Raw genomic sequence first — 23524 nt, forward strand, 5'->3', positions numbered from 1 at the left:
TCTGTGTGTTAGATGTGTCTCTGACAACCAGTCTATGTCTAGATTTAAAAATATGTGTGATCTCAGAGTTGCTCTTAATTGATGAATTTAGTCTGTTTGTGTTTATTGTGATCTCTGACATTTGGATTCATTTCTATTATCTTATTTTGTGCTTTTAAAAAATATGTGTATTTTCTATGTTTTTCATTTTTGGAGTTGATCACCAGAAAGTTTTCATTTTCCTCTTCTGCTAGTTTGGAAGTCATACATTCTGTTTCAATTCTTTTAGACAACATTTCTATTTTTAGCATGCATTCGTGGATTAATTTGAGAATTCAAGCCCCTCTCTCTAATAGATATCTTTCTTCCCTAACAAAGAATCTTAGAAAGCTCTAGACAAAATTATTCTTCTTTCATCTTATATGTTATTGTCTGGTATTTTGTTTCCACCTTGTTTCTGTACCGCCAAAAATTAATTATTATTATTTTATTCATTCAATGCTTTTCGGATTTACTCACGTATTTACCATTTTACTTTCTTACCATTACTTCTTGACTTTCATTGTTTCTTCAGGCTTATTCTTCTCCATCCCAAAGAACACAGTAGTATTTCAAAGGGGCTATGAATGATATATCTTCTCAATCTTTGTTTAACTGAAAATGTCTTTAATTTCCTCACTCTTGAATGATAGTTTGGGAATATAATTATAAATTGAAACTTTCTCCCCCGACTCCCATCTTAAAGACATTATCCCATTGTGTTGTGGTCCATAAACCTACGGTAACCGAAACATTTTGGTACCAGCACAGGAATAGAAAAATAGATGTTTGAAACAGAGTAGAAAATCTGAAAGAAGTTACTTTTATATAAATTCTTTATTAAATGACAAGGCATTTTATATTATATAATATATAGTATATATATAAATATATATTTATATTTATTATGTTATATTGTATATTTTTTCCAATGGGAAAAGCTTATTCAGTAAATGGTATTGGGAAAACTGTACATCCATTTGGAAAAACATAACATGAAATATCCTTATGACATGATACAAACATAAAATTCCAAATAGATTTGAACCACAAAAGTGCTTCAAAAAGTGAAGATATAGGAGAATATTGTGTAATCTTGATGTGAAGCAAAAGACAGATTTTTTTTTTCTTTCTGCTTTTTCTGCCCAAATCCCCCCATACATAGTTGTATATTTTAGTTGTGGGTCCTTCTAGTTGTGGCATGTGGGACGCCGCCTCAGTGTGGCCTGACGAGTGGTGCCATGTCTGTGCCCAGGAACCGAACCAGTGAAACCCTGGGCTGCCGCAGCAGAGTGCCAAACTTAACCCCTCGGCAACGGGGCCAACCCCAAAAGACAGATTTGACTATGTATTAAAATCTTCTTACAAGAAAAGACACCGTGAACAAAGTTAAGAGATATATAACAAACAAGACAAATATTGCATATAACAAAAGTTATATATTGTTACTATATAAAGAGATTTTATAGGGTATTAGGGGGGAAATGGGGTGAAAGAAACAAACAGGCAATATAAAAGAAAAAGAAATACAAAGGGAAAACATATTAGTCAACCTTGCTAGTAATTAAAAAAATACAAAGATTGTTTAGTCACCTGTCAGATTAGTAAAGATTAAAAATGATTTTTGATGCCCCTGGTGTTATGAGAAAATAGCCCTTAAAGTATTGTTTAGAGTATACATTTTAAAATACTTTTGGAGGCTGATCTATTACTATGTATCAAAATTTTAAATGTGTATATGCCTTGGTTCAGGATTGGATGTCTGAATTTGTTGTAAGGAAGTGATTAGATACATGTACAAAGATGCATTTCATTGTAATATGTATACTAGCAAAGAAATTAGAACCAACTTAGATTTCCAACCACTGGGGACACTTTAAATAAGTGAGGCTATACTCATGAACAGAATGCTATAAAAATTTTAAAATTGTTGTAAAATGACATATTTTTAATAAAAAGGCAGGTTATAAAATAGTATATACACTATAATCCTAATTTTGTATATAATATTAGGAAAAATATAAAAGCATTAAAAAACCTGAAAGAATTTATACCAAAATTTGTGCTCTTCTGTATTTTCCAGATATTTTCAATTAATTTATTATTTGAAACATACTTATTTGTGTAAGTATATAAAAAGAATATATTATGTAATACATATGCATGCATGTAAACATTTTAAGAATGCATTATAAAAGTGTATTATTTGATGACTATTTGGAAATATCAATGTTCACTTCCTAACTTTCCTCTATCTTCTGCCTGAAGAAAATTCCAAATTACATGGTTTGGAAACTGAGGTATGTCAGCACTCTTAAAAAGAGAAATGGATTTTGTATCCATAGGTGACCTGAAATGGAGACCTTCAGATCATTTGGGCTATTGTCCCTAGCAAGTCATGTTACTGGTTTTGCCATATACAGTTACAACTGTAATAGTCATTGGTATATGCCCCCAGGGTCCAGAAGATAAAAGTCAGGCTTCTGTTCTAAGACATTCTGAAACTAGACTCAGGTCTTATAATGATAGCATTGCTTCGTTTTTACCCTGGCGACTCGGGGAACTTGAATGCTGGGTCGGGGAAGGATGGGAAAGCCCTGTGTTATCATCTGCTCTCCGCCTTAGGCTCCCGGAGAGAAAGGTGTGGGTACCGCGTAGTGCGGAGGCAGAGAAATTCCAGTGAGCAGCTGCACTGCCTGAGCAAAGCCAAGAAAAGCTGTGGACACGTGAGCCGAGTGAAGGAGCTGCTGCTGAGCACCCTGAGCCCGGAGCAGCTGGTGCTCACGCTCCTCGAGGCGGAGCCGCCCAACGTGCTCGTGAGCCGCCCCAGCACGCCCTTCACCGAGTCCTCCATGATGATGTCCCTGACCAAGCTGGCCGACATGGAGCTGGTGCACATGATCGGCTGGGCCAAGAAAATTCCGGGTAGGGCTTTCTGGGTCTTAGCTTTGCATTTGTTTGTAGAAAGGCCTGTCCCTAACAGTTACGGGGCAAGAGTGCAAAATGGAGGTCCATAAACCATGTCTCCATATTTAACGGTTTGGCAGCTTGACTTATAAACTTTACATGAAATATATTCTTTCTTCCTATCTTGACGCACTATATACCTGCAGCATGTCCTGGAAGGCCAGGTTCCATTTTAGAATTCTTGGACTCCTCTGAGTTCTGTGCCAGACATGGCAGTACAAGAAGAGTTGTGCATGGCTGCGCCCCTTCTGTTCCCAGCTCTCTTCTTTTCCCACCCACACATCCATCTCACACAGCCTTGCACATGCTCCATCCTACATGTCACACCTCCTACAGGCAATAGCCTTTGGTCACTTCTCATGTCTGGTCTGGGAGGATGGACCGGGGAAGAGACACACCCAGGCTCTGGAAATGGGCTTGGGGCATTTGGGCAGGAAATTCTAGGGCCCTGGGACCTGAAACATGGTCTAAAAGGAAGGGATCTAGACTTCACATTGACCTGTTTCCTGGCTGTGGACTCCTTACCTCGAAAGAAGGGGCATAGTGAGGTGAAGGTGGGGTGGAGTGCAATATAACCAGTATGGAAGTGGAAGGTTTGTCAGATGCTCAATATGAATTTGTAAAATATTGTTCCAATAGAGAAAGAACCAGTAGTAGGTACATAAATGAATGTATCTGGACAAGTAGAGAAAATTAGCAGCTGAAGTGACATCAATCATCAATAAACCTAAAATGCCACCAAGTTGAAAATAGGTTTGATTATTCAAGATGGTTATTTGGAACCAGCATTTTCCATCCTATGATGTGGTGACTTCCCCAGGCCAGTTTGTAATATAAACATGAAGTATTGCATTGTGTTGAAATTACCATCTAATTACCGTCTAAATTGGTATTTCTGTGAAAGAGGGAATCTGGGATTCTAACAGAGAATGGCAGCACTCGTCCTCCCCCTGGAAGGGCTTCTCCATGCACGTCTTTCCCAGCATCTAAGAAGTGAGGTCTCTCTCCAGGTTCTGAGCCGCTAGGGACGATTCCCCAGGCCTGGGGGCAGCAACTGCCTTAAGGAAACTGTGAAGATGGGGAGAGGTGAGAAGCTGGGTGAAGAGCAGTTGGGAGTAAAGAGCAGTGGGAATCAAGACCGAGGGTCATAGGATCTCTTGGGGCCATTTGTTGGGTTCTGAGCTTCCTTAGGATTTTCTAGTTTCCAGTTCTGTTTTGATAATCTAGCATCTCCACCTTTGCCAGGACTATATTGTTTTATCTTCTCTGCTCTTTCCCAGAAGAGACGATACTGATGCACTTCCCTCTGGCTTTCACTCTCCAAGTATTCCAAACACTACTTTTCAGAACCCCACCTGGAGAGTGGTGGTGAAATTGATTACTGCTGAGATCTGCACAGCTTCTCTGTGCCGTAACAAAACTGAACACTAAAGCTGCATTAGTCCCTCTTTAAGCTTGGTATTTTAAAAATTTTTCAGAAAACTTAGGCATAATCTGGAGGGGTGATTTTTTTCCCCTATGTCAGCTGATATAGTCATTGTCCAAACCAAAAAATTATTAAAATATCACCTAGACTTGATCTTGTTGAATATCTACAAGTGTAAAATGCTTGCTCTCCCTTGGGTCAGCTTATTGTCTACAACTATGGGTGAGATTGGAACATGTGCACATTTTAGGAACGTGAACTGAGCGTAGGATGTGGCTTTGGAAAGGATTTATCCATCCTTCCATTCATTGCTCCATTAAATTCTCCTTTGTGCAGATTTGCATTTTAATTGTTCAAAGATTTGAACCACGTGCGTCTCTGTGCCATAGTTTCCTCATATGTAAAATGAGGATGATGAGAGATCTTACCTGTAGGAAATTCTCAGAGGTAGGCGTTATTACCCCTATTTTTCCTATAAGAAAACAAAGACTTAAAAGGAGATTAGTAACTAACTAGGAAGAGGCTGAGCTGGGATTTTACCCAGAGTCCATTGCACTCTGAAGCTGTGCATTTGGCAAGTGTTTTTGTATTACGCTGCCTCCTGCTTTTCTCATGGCTTGTGGAGGAAGCACCAGTGATCTCTGCTTTGCTTTTGAAGCACTCACCTCCCTAGAGACTACCTGTTTCCTCCCAGTTCCTTGACCAATGCATGCTATTCGGCTATCAGGCTGTGGGAACCGGCTTCAGTTGTCAGATTCGCTTTTCCCGTTAGAAGAGCCTGGAGACAGCGCTCCTCCTCAGAAGAGTGACTCTAACACTGGATGGGAAATTTTAGGCAATTGGAGAAGTACTTTCGGTTGAAGCCTTGACTTTCTACAGGGGCTGGCCCTGCTCTCTCTGCATGCCCTCCACTCCCCACCCCACCTACCACATCCCCTCACTCCTCCCCGCCCCAATCATGCACTGGGCCAGTCAAGGCAGCCCCTCTGGCCGGCAGCCTAGCGTTATCTTTCTCAGCAGTGCAAGGAGTGATTAGGATCTAAGGAAGAAAGATCTGTCCCAGCTTTCTGTTCTTCCCCAGCATCTATCTGGGGAGCTGTACCAGCCCAGGTAACAGGTCCTTTATACATTCTAAATGAAGTATTTGTCCTAGAAGGAGTCCAAGACTGGAAATAGTGAGGTGCACACCTTAAGTTCAAAATTTTCTTCCTTAGGTCAGGATTTAACCACATCTTTGTAAGATTGTTTCCCCGTGTTTATGTTTCCTTAGCTTTTTAAAACTTGCTGTTCTGTCTCTACAGAAACAGGGAGCTGAGGAAAGGGCAGGGGTGTCTCACGGCCTCTTGCTTTCCCCAGGCTTTGTGGAGCTCAGCCTGTTCGACCAAGTGCGGCTCTTGGAGAGCTGCTGGCTGGAGGTGCTGATGGTGGGCCTGATATGGCGCTCAATCGACCACCCCGGCAAGCTCATCTTTGCTCCAGACCTCGTTCTGGACAGGTAAGAAAAAGGGCTTTGTGTTTCTTCTCCGAGTTGTTTGAGTGAGGCGCTGAGTGAGTGGGAACACGGTCCTGGGTGCTGCAGTTAAAATCTCGCACCTGAAGGGGCAATTAGAGGATGATAAGGTCATGAGCTCCTTCACTGGCTTAGGAACCTGAGAAGGGGATCACAGGGACCAGGATTCGGTGTCCTGTGACTCCTCTTACTTCAGTGGGGCAGCATTCACAGGCCAGGCCATTATAGGGGTCTATGTCCTGCAGGGTATGTGGCCACCAGGTGTATCAACTTAGATTTTTCTGCTTAAAAATTCCATTTTTGGGTGAAGTTGTCCTGCTGTTCTTTCCACCTGTAGGGATCAATTACATCGCCAGCTATCTGGACAGGTAATAAAATTGTTACAAATCTGCTAAGTTTATTTTGACATACTCACTCTAATTGCATGTACCATATAGCATTTTTGGCAATAGTGGTGGAAGGAGTGATTATTAAAATCAGACGAAAGTTAATGGGAATTGGGGAATGTTAGTGATGATGCCATAACCTGGTTGCATGTCGTTTTCTTTTAACGAGGGCACAGAAAAGGAACCAATTTTTAATTGACGTAGGTGAACTGTTTATGGAGGGAAAGCTGGAATACACAGCACTCAAGCTTTTTAGTAGGAAAAATCGAACACTTTCTTGGTTTAGATTTAAGGAGTTTGAAACTCTCCATGGAAATTGATTTCCACATACCTTATTTCGAAAAAGTTCTGGTGTGGAACGCTCAGTCGCGTTTGATTCTGTGCACAGAGAAGAAGGGTGCCTAGTGCTATGAGCGGAAAGCATCTGCCTCCAGCTCTTGGTATAACCTCTTTAGAGGATCCGAATCTCCCTATGCACATGTTACAGACATGAAAACCCCCAAAGGATTAGCACTCGTTCTGCCTGTTGTCATGGATGCTAACATGGACAAGGAGCTCTGTTCTGTAATGGAGGTGTTTTGGTGGAGAGCAGAGCCCTTGGGAAGAGCTGGAGCATGGGATGTGGCTCCAGCAGAAACAAACGTAGGTGGTAAACCACAGAGGGAGGTTCTGGAAGCCTAGGACAGGTAGGACCCTTCAGTAATGATCAAAATAGCTAACTTATTGGCATGTATGTACCAGGCACCATCTTCAGCACTTGATGTGTGTTAACTCACTTCATCTTCACAACAGCCCTTTATGGGTAAGCACCATTATTATCCCTGTCCTTCGGATATGGGAACGGGAAATTAGGTAACTTGCCTATAGTTAGAGTAGTAAGTGGTGGACCTGGACTTAGGGGGCTGGCTGTGAAGTCCACACTCTTTACTACAACAGTACATGCCTCTCATACAGAACTGGAAGGGGGAATAGGAAGAGGCTAAAAGGCAAACTTTCTACTTTCTTCTTTTGTCTTGGAACAACTCTATTCTACTCTCTGCCCACTTCAGAAGCCTACTCCTGCTGTCATCTCATGCTACCACGTTTCAAGGTGGCCTGAAAGACTGGGCACCCAGTCAAGCCATCGGTCTCATTCATTCATTCATTCACTCATTGAATTTGACTTGGTGTTTCAATAAAGCCACATATGTACATCCTCTCTCTCACATGCACACACACACACACACACATAAATATACACATATAATTCTCCTAGAAGTTAGTGCTAGGAAGAAGTTCCATCCCTTGATGAACCAATAAATTTGCAGACATTGGGATTGCATTATTTTACTTTTTGTCTTAATTTCTAACTAAATGCCATATTTAGTGTTTATTTTCAGTGACTATTTCATTCTTAGTTTTTGGTACAATTAACTCCCCTCTTTGTATGGATTCTTTAACTCCTGTAAGTATGTGTATAAGTTACTATAAATTGACACAAATCCCGGGTAAATTTTAGGCCTACCTTTTGGTTAAGTAACAGAAGAAGAAAAAAAGAAAGAAGTCATTTTTTTTACAAACTATTTTTAATAGACTCACATTACTCTTTATAAATATTTGAAAGCACTATATTTTACAACATGTAAATCTAGTTTCTATGGTTGAGTATGGAAGAGGAGTTCTTGAGAATTGTAAATGCATTCGCATTGAGCAGGCATTTATTTGGAGTGCTTATTGGTGGATATTTTTTGTTGCAGTTGCTACTACTGTTTTTAACACATGAACTCTGTGACATCTAGAATTTCAAGTCCAAGATAGTTCAGTTTCTTAGTGTATCTATTATACAAGTAAATACACTTTCATGTAATGAGTATGTTTCTGGAGGAGTTGCTTATTCAAAAATGTTTAAAATATTACTTATTCAAAAAGTCAGGGATCGTACACCATAAAGAAGTTCTATTTTGAATCTTTTTGCAGTGTAAATAAATAATTTTCACACTACTTGAAAATAACTATCTTTTGGTGGATCATCCTATCAGAGTTCCTTCAAGTGCTGGTATGACCATATGAGCAACGAATACAACTAAATTAGCCCATTTGTGGAGACTGAGACTATGATTTCTGTTTCCCTTTATTCTTTTTTTTCTTTATGGATCAAGATTTTTTAAATTATTTTTTTAATTGCAGTAATATTGGATTATAACAATATATAGCTTTCAGATGTACATCGTAATATATGTCGAATTCTGTGTGGATTACATCATGTTCACCATCCAAAAACTAATTATAGTCCATCCCCTCACATGTGAGCTTAATGACCCCTTTTGCCCTCTCCCCCACTTCCCCTCTGGTAACCACCAATCCTAAATCTCCGTTGCTATGTGTTTGTTTGTCATTGTTTTTATCTTCTGCTTTTGAGTGAGATCATATGATATTTAACTTTCTCCCTCTGAGTTATTTCACTTGGCACAATACCCTCAAGGACCATCCATGTTGTCACAAATGGCCAGATTTCATCATTTCTCATGGCTGAGTAGTATTCCATTGTGTATATATATCACATCTTCTTTATCCATTTGTCCCTTGATGGGCACCTAGGTTGCTTCCAAGTCTTGGCTATTGTGTATAATGCTACAATGAACATAGGGGTGCATGTATCTTTATGCCTTTACATTTTCAAGTTCTTTGGATAAATACCCAGCAGTGGGATCACTGGATCATATGGTAGATCTATCCTTAATTTTCTGAGGATACTCCATACTGCTTTCCATAGTGGCTGTACCAGTTTGCACTCCCACCAGCAGTGTGCGAGGGTTCCCTTCTCTCCACATCCTCTCCAACACTTATTTCCCGTCTTGTTAATTATAGCCAAATGACGGGAGTGAGGTGATTGTAGTTTTGATTTGCATTTCCCTGATAGCTAATGATGTTGAGCATCTTTTCATATGCCTATTAGCCATCTGCATATCTTCTTTGGAGAAATCTCTGTTCAGATCTTTTGCCTATTTTTCAATTGTGTTGTTGGTTTTCTTGTTGTTGAGATGTATGAGGTCTTTGTATATTTTGGATATTAACCCCTTATCTGATATATGGTTTACAAATATCTTCTCCCAATTGTTAGGTTATCTTTTCATTTTATTGATGGTTTCCTTTGCTGTACAGAAGCTCTTTAGTTTGATGTAGTCCCATTTATTCATTTTTTCTTTTCTTTCCCTTTCTCGGTCAGACATGGTACTTGAAAATATGCTGCTAAGACTGATATCAAAGAGTGTACTGCTTATGTTTTCTTCTAGAAGTTTCATGATTTCGGGTCTTACACTCAAGTCTTTAATCCATTTTGAGTTAATTTTTGTGTATGGTGTAAGAAAATGGTCAACTTTCATTCTTTTGCATCTGGCTGTCCAGTTCTCCCAACGCCATTTATTGAAGAGACTCTCCTTTCTCCGTTGTATTCTCTTGGCTCCCTTGTCGAATATTAGCTGTCCATAAATGTGTGGGTTTGTTTCTGGGTTCTCGATTCTGTTCCATTGATCTGTGTGTCTGTTTTTGTGCCAGTACCATGCTGTTTTGGTTACTATGGCTTTGTAGTATATTTTGAAATCAGGGAGTATGATACCTCCGGCTTTGTTCTTTTTTCTCAGGAATCCTTTGGTTATTCGGGGTCTTTTGTTGTTCCATATAAATTTTAGGATTCTTTGTTCTATTTCTGTGAAAAATGTTGTTGGGACTTTGATAGGGATTGTGTTGAATCTATAGATTGCTTTGGAAATATGGACATTTTAACGATGTTAATTCTTCCAATCCGAGAGCACGGAATATCTTTCCATTTCTTTGCGTCGTCTTCAATTTCTTTCAACAATGTTTTATAGTTTTCAGTGTACAGATCTTTCACCTCTTTGGTTAAGTTTATTCCTGGGTATTTTATTCTTTTTGTTGCAATTGTAAATGGGATTGTATTCTTAATTTCTCTTTCTGCTACTTTGCTGTTAGTGTATAGAAACGCAACTGATTTTTGTATGTTGATTTTGTATCCCGCGACTTGACTGTATTCATCTATTGTTTCTAAAAGTTTTTTAGTGGATTCTTTAGGGTTTTCTATATATAAAATCATGTCGTCTGCAAAGAGTGACAGTTTCACTTCTTCTTTTCCAACATGGATCCCTTTTATTTCTCATTCTTGCCTGATTTCTCTGGCTAGGACTTGCAATACTATGTTAAATAAGAGTGGTGACAGTGGGCATCCTTGTCTGGTTCCTATTCTTAGAGGGATAGCTTTCAGGTTTTCTCCATTGAGAATGATATTTGCTGTGGGTTTGTCATATATGGCGTTTATTATGTTGAGGTATTTTCCTTCTATACCCCTTTTATTTAGAGTTTTTATCATAAATGGATGCTGTATCTTGTCAAATACTTTCTCTGCATCTATTGAGATGATCATGTGATTTTTATCCTTCATTTTGTTAATGTGGTGTATCACGTTGATAGATTTGCAGGTGTTGAACCATCCCTGCATCCCTGGAATGAAACCCACTTGATCATGATGTATGATCTTTTTAATGTATTGTTGTATTTGATTTGCTAGTATTTTGTTGAGGATTTTTGCATCGATGTTCATCAGTGCTATTGGCCTGTAATTTTCTTTTTTTGTGTTGTCCTTGTCTGGTTTTGGTGTCGGGATAATGTTGGCTTCATAGAAGGAGTTAGGAAGCCTCCCCTCCTCTTCAATTTTTTGGAAGAGTTTGAGAAGGATAGGTATTAAGTCTTTGAATGTTTGGTAGAATTCACCAGGGAAGCCATCTGGTCCTGGACTTTTATTTTTTGGGAGGTTTTTGATTGCTGTTTCGATCTCCTTACTGGTGATTCGTCTATTCAAATTCTCTACTTCTTGGTCCAGTTTTGCAAGGTTGTATGTTTCTAAGAATTTATCCATTTCTTTTAGATTATCCAATTTGTTGGCATATAGCTTTTCATAGTATTCTCTTATTATCTTTTGTATTTCTAAGGCGTCTGTCGTAATCTCTCCTCTTTCATTTCTGATTTTATTTATTTGACCCTTCTCTCCTTTTTTCTTGGTGAGTCTAACTAAGGGTTGTCAATTTTGTTTATCTTTTCAAAGAACCAGCTCTTGGTTTCATTAATTTTTTCTACTATTTTTTTAGTCTCTATTTCGTGTATTTCTGCTCTGACTTTTATTATTTCCTTCCTTCTGCTGATTTTGGGCTTTGTTTGTTCTTCTTTTTCCAGTACCTTTAGATGCACTTTTAGATTGTTTATTTGGGATTTTTCTTCTTTGTTGAGGTAGGCCTGAATTGCTATAAACTTCCCTCTTAGAAGTGCTTTTGCTGTATCCCACAGATTTTGGCATGTCTTATTTTCATTTTCATTTGTCTCCAGGAATTTTTTTATTTCTCCTTTGGTTTCTTTGTTAACCCAATCGTTGTTCAGTAGCATTTTGTTTAATCTCAACATTTTTGTGGTTTTCTGGTTTTCTTCCTGTAGTTGATTTCTAGTTTCATACCTTTGTGGTCAGAAAAGATGCATGGTATTATTTTGATCTTCTTAAATTTATTGAGACTTGTTTTGTGGCCTAATATGTGGTCAATCCTGGAGAATGTTCCATGTGCATTTGAAAAGAATGTGTATTCTGTGGTTTTTGGATGGAATGTTCTATATATACCTACTAAGTCCATCTGGTCTAATGTGTCCTTTGAGGCCAGTGTTTCCTTATTGATCTTCTGTTTGGATGATCTATCCATTGGTGTAAGTGTCCCTTTATTCTTGTTGAGGCTTCTGCAGAGAGGAAACTTGAACCTACGGAGGAAGAGAGGAAAGTCCAGCTATCTTAGCTGATTTCTAACAAGGTGGTTCTTCCCTTAGTAACCACGAGATTCACAAGTTCACATGAAGCTCTACCACAGAATCTGAGCTTCTGCTTCTTGAAAAATCATCTCTCCTAAGACATTTTGTGTCCTTAGCATCAGCAGGAAACTGTCTAATGTTAAATGTTAATTAAAAGGCAGAGAACTTTAGATCTGGGCTTGGACCTGTTGTGGATGTTTGTGGAATTCCATGGAATCATATAATTGTGAATGTATGAGTTTGCATTCACATTAGTTATTTCTTTTTTTTAAAGATTGGCACCTGAGCTAACAACTGTGGCCAATCTTTTTTTTTTTTTTTACTCTAAAGATTGGCACCTGAGCTAACAATTGTTGCCAATCTTTTTTTTTTTTTTTTTTTTGTATGCTTTATCTCCCCAAATCCCCCCTGGTACATAGATGTATACCTTAGTTGCAGGTCCTTCTAGTTGTGGCATGTGGGATGCTGCCTCAATGTCGCCTGACGAGCGGTGCCATGTCCGTGCCCAGGATCCAAACCAGCAAAACCCTGTGCCATCACAGCGGAGCACGCGAACTTAACCAGTTGGCCACGGGGCTGGCCCCCACATTAGTTATTTCTATATCGAATTTTCTTCAAGATATCCACAGAATTTTCACTTATAAATTTTCATTTCCCTTTTGTATTCAGATAATTTTCACCTGAGTTCAATATTTAAGCCTTTTCATGTGCGAAGTCTTGAGCCCTCCCCCCGACGGCCGCCCACACAGAGGTAAACTGTGGTTTGTAGCCACATGTCTGTGCCAGCAGATACTTAACGCAGGTGCAAAATAATGTACCCTAAAGCAAGGCCCACTCATTCAACACTTTGCCCTTGGTATCAAACAGAATATTTTCCTTTTATGAAGGAGTGATTATCAAATAATAAGATATTCCACATGTAACGACTTTTATTTTTACTTAGCACTAGTTTATGGACAAATGGTGTGCAAAAGTGAATTTCCATGAGTAGCTTGGTTTGACTGATATATTGTTTCAATATTTTAACATTCAAATCATATACCTTCTATCTTTAATTTAAATCTTTTAATCCAGTCCTAATTCCTTCCTCGGAATTCAGTGTCAATCTATAGATGCAAAATAAATGAAATACATCTCATTAATTTGTTATTTTAAAGTCTTTTCTTATTCTGTTCGGTATAACTCATTTTAAAGCATAGCTTTATTAGGGTGTCATTTATGGAGTATTGTACCTTTTATTTTTTAATTTTTATTTTTTTCGGATGTACATCATATTTCAAATTCTGGATACCTTACATCATGTTCACCACCCGAACACTAATTATAGTGCATCCCCTCACATGTGGCCCTAATCACCCCTTTTACCCTCTCCCCTCCCCCCTTCCCCACCAGTCCAATCTCCAATGCTATGTGTTTTTTTTTTTTGTCGTTTTTATCTTCTATTTATGAGTGAGATCATATGGTATTTGACTTTCTCCCTCTGACTTATTTCATTCAGCATAATACCCTAGGTCCATTCATGTTGTCACAAATGGCTGGATTTCATCATTTCTTATGGCTGAGTAGTAGTCCATCATGTATAAATACCACATCTTCTTTATCCATTCGTCCCTTGATGGGCACCTAGTTTGCTTCCAAGTCTTGGCTATTGTGTATAATGCCGCAATGAACATAGGGGTGTAAGTATCTTTATGCCTTTGTGTTTTCAAGTTCTTTGGATAAATACCCAGCAGTGGAATAGCTGGATCATATGGTAGATCTATCCTTAATTTTCTGAGGATACTCCAAACTGCTTTCCATAGTGGCTGCACCAGTTTGCACTGCCACCAGCAGTGAACAAGGGTTCCCTTCTCTCCACACCCTCTCTAACATTTGTCGTTTCCTGTCTTGTTAATTATAGCCATTCTGACCGGAGTGAGGTGATACCTCATTGTAGTTTTGATTTGCATTTCCCTGATAGCTAATGATGTTGAGCATCTTTTCATATGCCTATTGGCCATCTGTATTTCTTCTTTGGAGAAATCTCTGTTCAGAGCTTTTGCCCATTTTCTAATTGGATTGTTGGTTTTTTTGTTGTTGAGCTGTATGTGTTCTTTGGATATTTTGGATATTAACCCCTTATCTGATATGTGGTTTGCAAATATCTTCTCCCAATTGTTAGGTTGTCTTTTCATTTTCTTGATGGTTTCCTTTGCTGTGCAGAAACTTTTTAGTTTGATGTAGTCCCATTTGTTCATTTTTTCTTTTGTTTCCCTTGCCCGGTCAGACATGGGACTTGAAAATATGCTGCTCAGACCAATGTCATAGAGCGCACTGCCTATGTTTTCTTCTAGAAGTCTCATGGTTTCGGGTCTTACATTCAAGTCTTTAATCCATTTTGAGTTGATTTTTGTGCATGGTGTAAGGGAATGGTCTACTTTCATTCTTTTGCATGTGGCTGTCCAGTTTTCCCAGCACCATTTATTGAAGAGACTCTCCTTTGTCCATCGTATGCTCTTGGCTTCCTTGTCGAATATTAGCTGTCCATAAACGTGTGGGTTTACTTCTGGGCTCTCAATTTTGTTCCATTGATCTGTGTGCCTGTTTTTGTGCCAGTACCATGCTGTTTTGGTTACTATGGCTTTGTAGTATAATTTGAAATCGGGGAGTGTGATCCCTCCGGCTTTGTTCTTTTTTCTCAGGAATCCTTTGGCTATTCGGGGTCTTTTGTTGTTCCATTAGAGTATTGCACCTTACTGCTCCTATATTTCCCATTTATTTTCTAGAAATGTACAGTCATGTGTTGCTTAACAACAGGGCTATGTTCTGAGAAATGCGTCGTTAGGTGATTTCATTGTTGTGCAAACATCATAGAGTGCCCTTGCACAAACCTAGATAGTATAGCCTACTACACACCTAGCCTATATGGCACTAATCTTATGGGACCAGTATTGTATATGCAGTCCATTGTTGACCAAAATGTCGTTATGCGACATGTGACAGTATTTGGTTTCTACAGCCTGTGAAGCGAATAAAAATGTTCTAACTTTGCGATCTCTTGAATGAAAATGATTGGCTCTCACATCTGGTAGAGCAAGCAATCAGACCTAGTTCTATAGACTTTGTTTAGAAATTCATTTTTTGCACGAGGTATGCATGTTCTGATTACTGTGAGTTACAGCATTTATTAGGGCTTAAGATGCCCTAGAATGAAAACTCTCTCTCCACTTTTGAACTATGATTTTGCATTAAAAATGGCATGTATGTAAATGAGGAAATGGCACTAATTTCAATATTTAGGGAACTGTACTTTGGCACAGGTGGCAACTTCTGCAAAATAGAATTGATTTCAGATGAGTCCCCTTATCATACTACTTGGGAGGGGTGTGTGTGTGTGTGTGTGTGCGTATGCATGTGTGCACGTGTGCACCCAGTGTACATGATCCCACCTCTGACTGAGCCTCTCAGAAGAGTAAATGGCCAAACTATTAAACCAGCAATGCAGGACCTGGTGGATTTTTTGTTTTTACCCCCAGAGATACTTTAACACCAGTTTTTCTCGGTATCAAGTGTCCTCAAGCCCAACAATTACAACTTCCGGTAATTAATTGTCCCCAGGCAGAGGGATTTGATGATGTGGCATGAGGGGCACTCAGTGAACAAATACATCTTGTGCATCTGCTACGTGCAGGGCAGGTGTCATCCTTGCTGGGAAAGCCAGAGCAGGGGAGGTGGGAGGATGGGGCATGGGGACGGTTGTAGGTTTCCGACAGGTTTTGGCATCTTTTGCCCAGACCTCTGAGTCTCCAAGGTGGCCTTTCTCTAAGAGTGACTTCTAGGGGGCACTGGTGTTTTATCTCTTAACGTGTGCACGTTCAGCAAGCCTCAGCTGGTTGCAGAAGTTATGGGTTTGCATGCTTGTAGCTTTGTGTAGGTGAGTTTGCAGGGGTGCAAATGCAGTGGCATGCAGGATCCTGGTTAGTGACCATCCTTGCACAGCACAGAATGGGGAAGGCTTCACCATGATTGGTGGTGCCTCTGGGGTCAGTTCATTTGAATACTACAGAGGCCTTCCCACCAACCACCACCATCACTGGAAATGTCCTGGCTCGGGGTTGGGGGAAAGAGGAGGGGAGCAGCCAGTTCTTGGAAGATCTCAGATCCCCTCCAGGCTGCTACGGAGACTCAAAAAGAATCCTTCTGCCACCACAGCTTCCCTTCACTGTGCACTGCGGCTTTTAGAAAGTTTCATGGCAAAATCATCTAACTCCTTGTCAAGGGCTTTCAATAACTCTCTGACTGATGATAAGAGAAGTTTTTTGGGAGCAGTGAGGTGAAAGAATGTGTGTCTGACCAGAGTCAATAGAAGCTGGTATTTTCTCGATACAGTTCAAGTAACTTACTTCAAATGTATACTTAAAAATTAATTGCTATAAGGAGTTCTCAAAAGAATTTTGATTATATGGTTGAAAGTTTGTCTAAACCATTTGCTTAAAAATAGTCTTTGTTAAGTCAAAAATCTCCACGTCTGCATTTCTACCTTCCTTTCCTGATTCTAATCCATCTTCTCTAATTGTGATTTCTTTGTATGTCATATTAGCTTTTTTCAAATTGCATTTAAATGTCTCTCAGTTGCCTCACTAGTTTCTAAATGACCACTAGGAAGTGAGAGTTAAGCCCTGCGTGTGAAAGATTATTTCTTCGTGGGATATTTGCTTCTGTAACATTGTCTTCCTCATGAACGCTTCAGGTTTCTTCCGAGGGGAACATGGCATATCCCCTTTTAGTAATATGTGTCATATCTAGAGCTGGTTGGCTAAAATGGTTTAGATTTAAAATAATCAACAGAAATGGCGTTCCTTTAAGAAAACATTTGGTGAACCGTTAGAAGGAAAATGTAGTTCCAGTGCACACTTTTGCTTAAATAGTGTTTATTCAAATGCTTGCTTTAGAGATTTATAGGAAATGCCCTGTCCTCTTTATATGAAGATAATTCTAGTAATTTCATATCGTTGGGTGTGGTCTCATGACCACATAGTTAAAGGATGTACAAGATGAAATTTGAGATTAAAAGGAAAATACTCCTTATTGCTTTTGATGGTTGCCTGGAGCTGTATGTTCCTTAAATTTCCAAATGAACTTTTGTAGGGAAGAGGGAAAATGCGTAGAAGGAATTCTGGAAATCTTTGACATGCTCCTGGCAACGACTTCAAGGTTTCGAGAGTTAAAACTCCAACACAAAGAGTATCTCTGTGTCAAGGCCATGATCCTCCTCAACTCCAGTAAGTAACCACACAGCTGGGCCGTGTTCTGTAGGGGGAGAGACGCTGCTTCTAGACCTGGCATGGCTAAGGAGTACTGAACTTATTTTATTTGAAAATGGGAAAACAGCTGTCTTTTTCACTTCTCTGTTTCATTTTATAGGGATTTAAACTGTAGTTAACTTTGATAATTTTTATATAAATTATTCATGAGGTGAATTACTAGTAGTAATTTAAAAAGTAGCTGAAGACACTTTGCTGGAAAAGAAAAAAATGAACTTTAAAATGTTTACTGTTTACCTTTTTATCTTTTTTTACATTTTAATTTATTTGTTTTATTGAAATATAACTGACATATAACATTATATTCGTTTCAGATGTAGCATATAATGATTTAATATTTACGTATATTAAGAAATGATCACCACAGTAAGTTTAGTCAACATCTATCACCATGCATAGTTACAAAATTCTTTTTCTTGTGATGAGAAATTTTAAGATCTACTATCTTAGCAACTTTCGAATATACTGTAAGTATTAACTACAGTCACCACGCTGTATATTATCACATCCCTATGACTGACTTATTTTATAACTGTACTTTCAACTTGTTTTCAATGCTTATAGAGACCTTTTACGTGGTTGACATGCATTTATATTTATTGTTTTGGGTTTGCTTTTACAGATTCATTTAATCATTCATTTCATTCATTCATTGGGTAAAGACATTGAGGATACCATACTCCCCTCAAATAGCTCATAGTGTAGGGAGGGAGAGAGAGAAAAATTCATTAAAAAGAATGATCTCAGTGCTGTAACAAAGGATGTACAGGGTGCTTTGGGAAAACAGAAGGAGAGACGAGGGAGTGGTTGCAGAAGGGAATGAAGTTTGAATATCGAATGAGTAGCTGGGCAAATGGAAGGACAGACATGGAAGAATGAAAGAACATGGGTGAGCCAGGAGCTGCAAGTCAGGCAGTGGAAGAGCAGAGGGAGACGGGCAAGGTTGTAAAATGTAGCACTGAAGACTACAGCGCACAGTGCGGGTTGAGAGCTGCTCCCGGGGGCACTGAGTGGCCCTAGAAGAGGCTCCGGCGGGGGAGTGTCATGGACAGGTAGGCATTCTTTTTTTTTTTCCTTAACATTGGCCCTGAGCTAACATCTGTTGCCAATCTTTTTTTCTCTTCTTCTCCCCAAAGCCCCCCAGTACGTAGTCGTATATTCTAGTTGTGGTCCTTCTAGTTTTGCTTTGTGGGATGCCGCCTCAGTGTGGCTTGATGAGCGGTGCTAGGTCCGCTCCCAGGATCTGAACTGGCGAACCCCGGGCTACCAAAGTGGAGTGTGCAAACTTAACCTCTCGACCACGGGCCAGCCCCTGGATAGGCATTCTTGAAAGGTCACTCTGGCTTCCATGTGGAGAACTGACTGGAGAGGGGAGAGACCAAGGCAGGGGACCCAATAGGGATTGTTAGGGACAACAAGAGCCTGAACTGACTTGATGTGGAGGGGCCAGGGAGGAAGGGACCTGACTTGAGGGAAATAGAGTGGTTAGAGTTGGGAAGATGAGGAAGGTGTCTAAGATATGTGTTTGTCGTAGCTTTGCTGTTTTTTCTTATTATGTAAATAATACCTGGTTATTGTAAACATTCTAAAAAAAGAAAAACATAGAAGGAAGAAAATGAAAATCACTAGGAATCCTGACTCCCTCCCCTAAGATAACCACCGTAACTTTGGTGCCCATTGTTTGACAGCTCTCTCTTTAGCTAGGTAGGTAGACAGACAGATATAGACATACAGATATGTAAATATATCTATAGAGAGAAATATACATTCACATGTATGCTGGCATATATAATTTTACGTAAACAGCATAGCATCTTATAGTATAAGTTACAGATCCTTTGAAAGAGGCTTGCTTTGATCCTTCCACCCCACACCAAGTAGCTAATCTTAACACCCAGAAGGTAGGCTTTATACCTTCTTCCATCCTCTAATAATCGTTTAAAGTAATACTTCACCTCCAACATGCCCACAGATAGGCTTTTTCCTCCCATTTTAAAAAAATTGGGACACTGTATACAAACACTTCTCTGCATCTTGCTTTTTTACTTTTCAAAATGCTGTGAAATCCCTCCAGGTCAACTAGGAGAGATCTAACTAATCTTTGAAGCGGGGGCATTGCTAAATTGTTCAGCCATTTCTCTGTTGATGGGCCTTTACTTAGTATACAGTTCCCTTTTCTTCTTTACCATTATAAACATTGCTGCAATAAATAGAGGTGTATTATTTTGTACACGTTTTCTAAGTTTCCATGTAGTTTTCATAGTGTTCAGTTTATTATCTACCCGGGTATTTGATCCAGCTGCTATACCAGGTATTCATTGCTTTGCTTAGGTATTTACTCTGGTTGGGCCTTTAGGTTATTATTATTTTTTCTTTCTCAAATAATAGGTATGTCCAGGTTTTAATCCTCAACTGATAACTTACAGGTACCTTCATCTGGTCATCATTTAGGGCTTTATTAAATAGATTTTATCCAATCTCAGAGCTTAATGTTTGAAACAACAGGAGTCTGTGAGATCATATTATGCTACTTTATTTTAAATCAGCCCAAGCAGCAGTTCCTGAAGCCAAAACTCAGTGCAGAACCTGTGGCTGCCTGGGTGCTAGGCGCCTCCTGACCTGGGCCAGCTGACCTCTCCCTCTCCAGCAAACGCTCATCTCCTCCCTAACACCCCCACATACTCCACATTGGCCCTAGTTTCGATGAAGGGGGAAACATACCAGAGCAATGTTTCTCAAACTCGCTGTGGTGGAGGACCTTCCTTTTCTTTTTAAGTTTCCGAATTGTTGTAGACAGTTGCTTTTGTAAAATATAATAAAAATAAATTGCTAGAAAAATGAAAGGAAAGTGCAAAATCCAAGCCCTAGTTTTTTTGTTATTGTGTTCAACTGCTTTAAAATTCCTCTGTCAATTGCCATGAGTTTCCAAATGCTTACCCTCATTTTCTGCTTATCTCTTTGTGGACTGGTAACAGACCACACCTTAAGTACCCTTGGTATAGCGCATGGGGTGCTGCCCAGGAAATGGGTGGATTGAGGGAGGTGGTTAGGTCTTGAAGGAGGGAGGAGAGGGGGAACAGAGAAGGAATCTGAAGGTCACGTGCGGTGCAGAGACCCTGAAGAAACCTTTGGGTACTTCCAAGTTGGGTCTCGATCTGGCCCTACTTGCCCTACAGGACATTTCCCCTGTACCCAAAACACTCCTTACCCCAGTTCTGAAAAGCAAACAGTTTGTGAGTAGAAATGGTAAATTGTTAGACAAATAAAAATCATAGGAAAAGCCAAGAAAACTCTAAAATACTTTGGGGCTTCTGGTACTTTCTTGGCATTTATTGTTACCGTTTACCTTTTACAACATACTATGAGGGCCCAGCTTATATCAGCAATTAAGTTGATGTGCATTTAGGAAATATCCAGGTGGGACATTTGAAATTGATCATGGAAGAAAATCAACTCTTCCGATCTTCTCTTTGAACCCCCCTACAGACATTACCTCACATACGTGCTGCCATTTCTGTCTTTGTTACTGGGAAGATTTGCTTGAAAAGTATATCCCGACCTTGGCACAGGAGGATCATCCAATGCTAGATCATGGGGCTTCTCTAACTTGCAGAAATAACTTAGGACTCTTCTCTGTGCAGCAAAGCGCTTCTTGGAAAGCGGTTTGCTTCTTGTTATGACACTTTGCATTATAAAGCCTTCTGTTTGGCAAGGCTCCTTACAATCATTTTAGCCTCCAAGACATCATATTGTGTTGTTGTGAAAGCTAGAAGCATCATCTGTGCAAATGGGAAAGACTAAGGCTGGGGTGTTCCTCCTGCAGCATTTGACAGAACTGCCGTATTAAGAGAAGTACAGAGAGTGAGGCAGCCGTGTGATGTAATTACCCCTTGTGATGGGGTAGAGGAGTAGAATTAGTTTACAGTTAAATCTGAATTTAAGAAATCTTCCTTTAAGAAAGTTTCTTTCTTGCTTGGTAATCATAACAGTTGTCAAAATCAATTTATTCTGTTCAGCATTGCTGTTAAGAAAATGCGATTCTATTTCTACTGGAAAATTTCCACTATCAGGAGAGCTGGGTCTTTTCTATGCTAGATTTTAAGCATTTGAAGGTACTGGGTTTTTTTCTTCTGGATTATTCGTAGCATTAAATTAAAAGCAAAAGCAAGGACAGAATCTACTTTCCCACCTTAAATTTTAAAAACTCTGGCAGAATATATAAAACGGACATTGGACATTGGACAATAGGCCACACAGGCTGCACAGGAAAGTGATCCCCAAGAGAAGGGACACAAACAAAGTGAGCCCTTTGATTACCCAGTTTACTGCCTGAAGCTGGTTCCCAGGTTGCAACGTAGGGAGAGGTAACCCAAGTAGACACCAGTGTCTCCTGGAACTGAGGAGACAGAGTTGTGAATTTGGGGAGGCTGAGGCAGCTAGGATTTGCACGGGAGAGTACTGGAGAGCAGAGAACTGCACACAGAGGCTTTAGAAATCTGCAAAGCGTCCCCTTCAAGTCTTCAGCTGAGCACTAATTTGCTCATGCTTGTGAGGATACTAACCATGGACAGGGAAAGAACCCCCAGAAAGGAGTAGGCAGAGCAATCCCTGGAGTTCACACAGGGCCAGGAGTAGTTTATGTTGTCACCAGCCAGAGGGGAAAACCTTGTGTATGTTGGACATTGGGTGTAGTGCTCAGAAAGGTATTGCCTCAGCAGTGGAGTGAATTAGCCCTAGACTAAAGGCTGCTCTGGTCCTACCAGACAGAACGTAAAAGGAAGCCTGAAGGGTCAGGCCAAATAACTCAACTGCATCCCGGAACAAAGCTCAAGAATATTTAAAGGAATACAAGAACATCCAACACCCAGCTAGGTAAAACTCACCAGGTCTGGTAACCAATCAAAAGTTAGCAAGCATGCAAATAAGCAGAAAATATGACCTATAGTGAGAAGAAAACCAGCCAATTGGAAAAGACCCCAAAATGACACAGACGATGGAATTAGTAGACAAGGACTACTAATTAAAACACAGTTACTGTAACTGTATTCAATATATCCAAGAAGTAGAGGAAAACGTGAACAGGTTAAGTAGAAACATGGAAAATATGACACACATGCAAATTGAACTCCTAAATGTGAAAACTGTGTCTATGTGGGATTTACATCTGATTAGGCATAGCAGAAGAAAAAAGTAGTGGATATGAAGTCATAGTGATAGAAACTATCAAAAACAAATGGAAAGAAAAAAAGAGTTAAAAAAATGGACATAGGGGCCAGCCCCGTGGCCGAGAGATTAAGTTCGTGTGCTCCGCTTCAGCAGCCCAGGGTTTTGCTGGTTCGGATGCTGGGCGTGGACATGGCACCACTCCTCAGGCCACACTGAGGTGGCATCCCACATGCCACAACTAGAAGGACCCACAACTAAAATATACAGCTGTGTACTGGGGGGATTTGGGGAGAGAAAGCAGGAAAAAAAAAGAAGATTGGCAACAGTTGTTAGCTCACGTGCCAATCTTTAAAAAAAAAATCAACAGAGTATTAGGGAGGTATGGGACAACTATAGTTGTTAAATACCTGAATTTGGAGTCTCAGAAAGGGGGGTAGAAAAATACTTGAAGAAACAATGGCTGAAAATTTTCCGAATTTAATGAAAACTATAAACACAAAGATCCAAGAAGCTCAATGAATCTCAAGCACAAAAAACCATGAAAAAAACCACACCAACATACATCATAATTGAGTTGCTTAAGACCAATGATTAAGAAAAAAATCTTGAAAGCAGTCAGAGAATAAAGATATTTATAGACAAAGGAACAAAGACAAGGATGACAACAATTTCTATTCTGATGCAAGCCAAGGAGACAAAGGAACAGAATCTTTAAAGTACTTTAAGAAAAACGTGTTAATGAAGAATTCCTTACACCATGAAAATATCTTTCAAAAATGAAGCCCAAAAAAAATATTTTCAGACTTAAAAATGGAAAGAATTCATCACTTCCAGACCTACACAATAAGAAATATTAATGGAAGTCTTTCAAGCACGAAGAAAGTGATGTCAGATGGAAACATGGATCCAC

The 23524-nt window shown here is 39.6% G+C and overlaps 1 protein-coding gene across 1 annotated transcript in view; it reads left to right on the plus strand.

The window, feature by feature from the left end:
• Nucleotides 1-23524, plus strand: part of LOC124233784 (estrogen receptor beta-like) — a 73363-nt gene that overhangs the window by 37398 nt on the left and 12441 nt on the right. The window contains exons 8-10 of the mRNA XM_046650987.1: nucleotides 2644-2943; nucleotides 5768-5906; nucleotides 17273-17406. Of these exons, the coding sequence (XP_046506943.1) occupies nucleotides 2644-2943; nucleotides 5768-5906; nucleotides 17273-17406 (573 nt within the window). The remainder of the gene's footprint in view (nucleotides 1-2643; nucleotides 2944-5767; nucleotides 5907-17272; nucleotides 17407-23524) is intronic.

This window comes from Equus quagga, unplaced genomic scaffold, assembly GCF_021613505.1.
Source record: "Equus quagga isolate Etosha38 unplaced genomic scaffold, UCLA_HA_Equagga_1.0 226_RagTag, whole genome shotgun sequence".
Taxonomy (NCBI): Eukaryota; Metazoa; Chordata; class Mammalia; order Perissodactyla; family Equidae; genus Equus; species Equus quagga.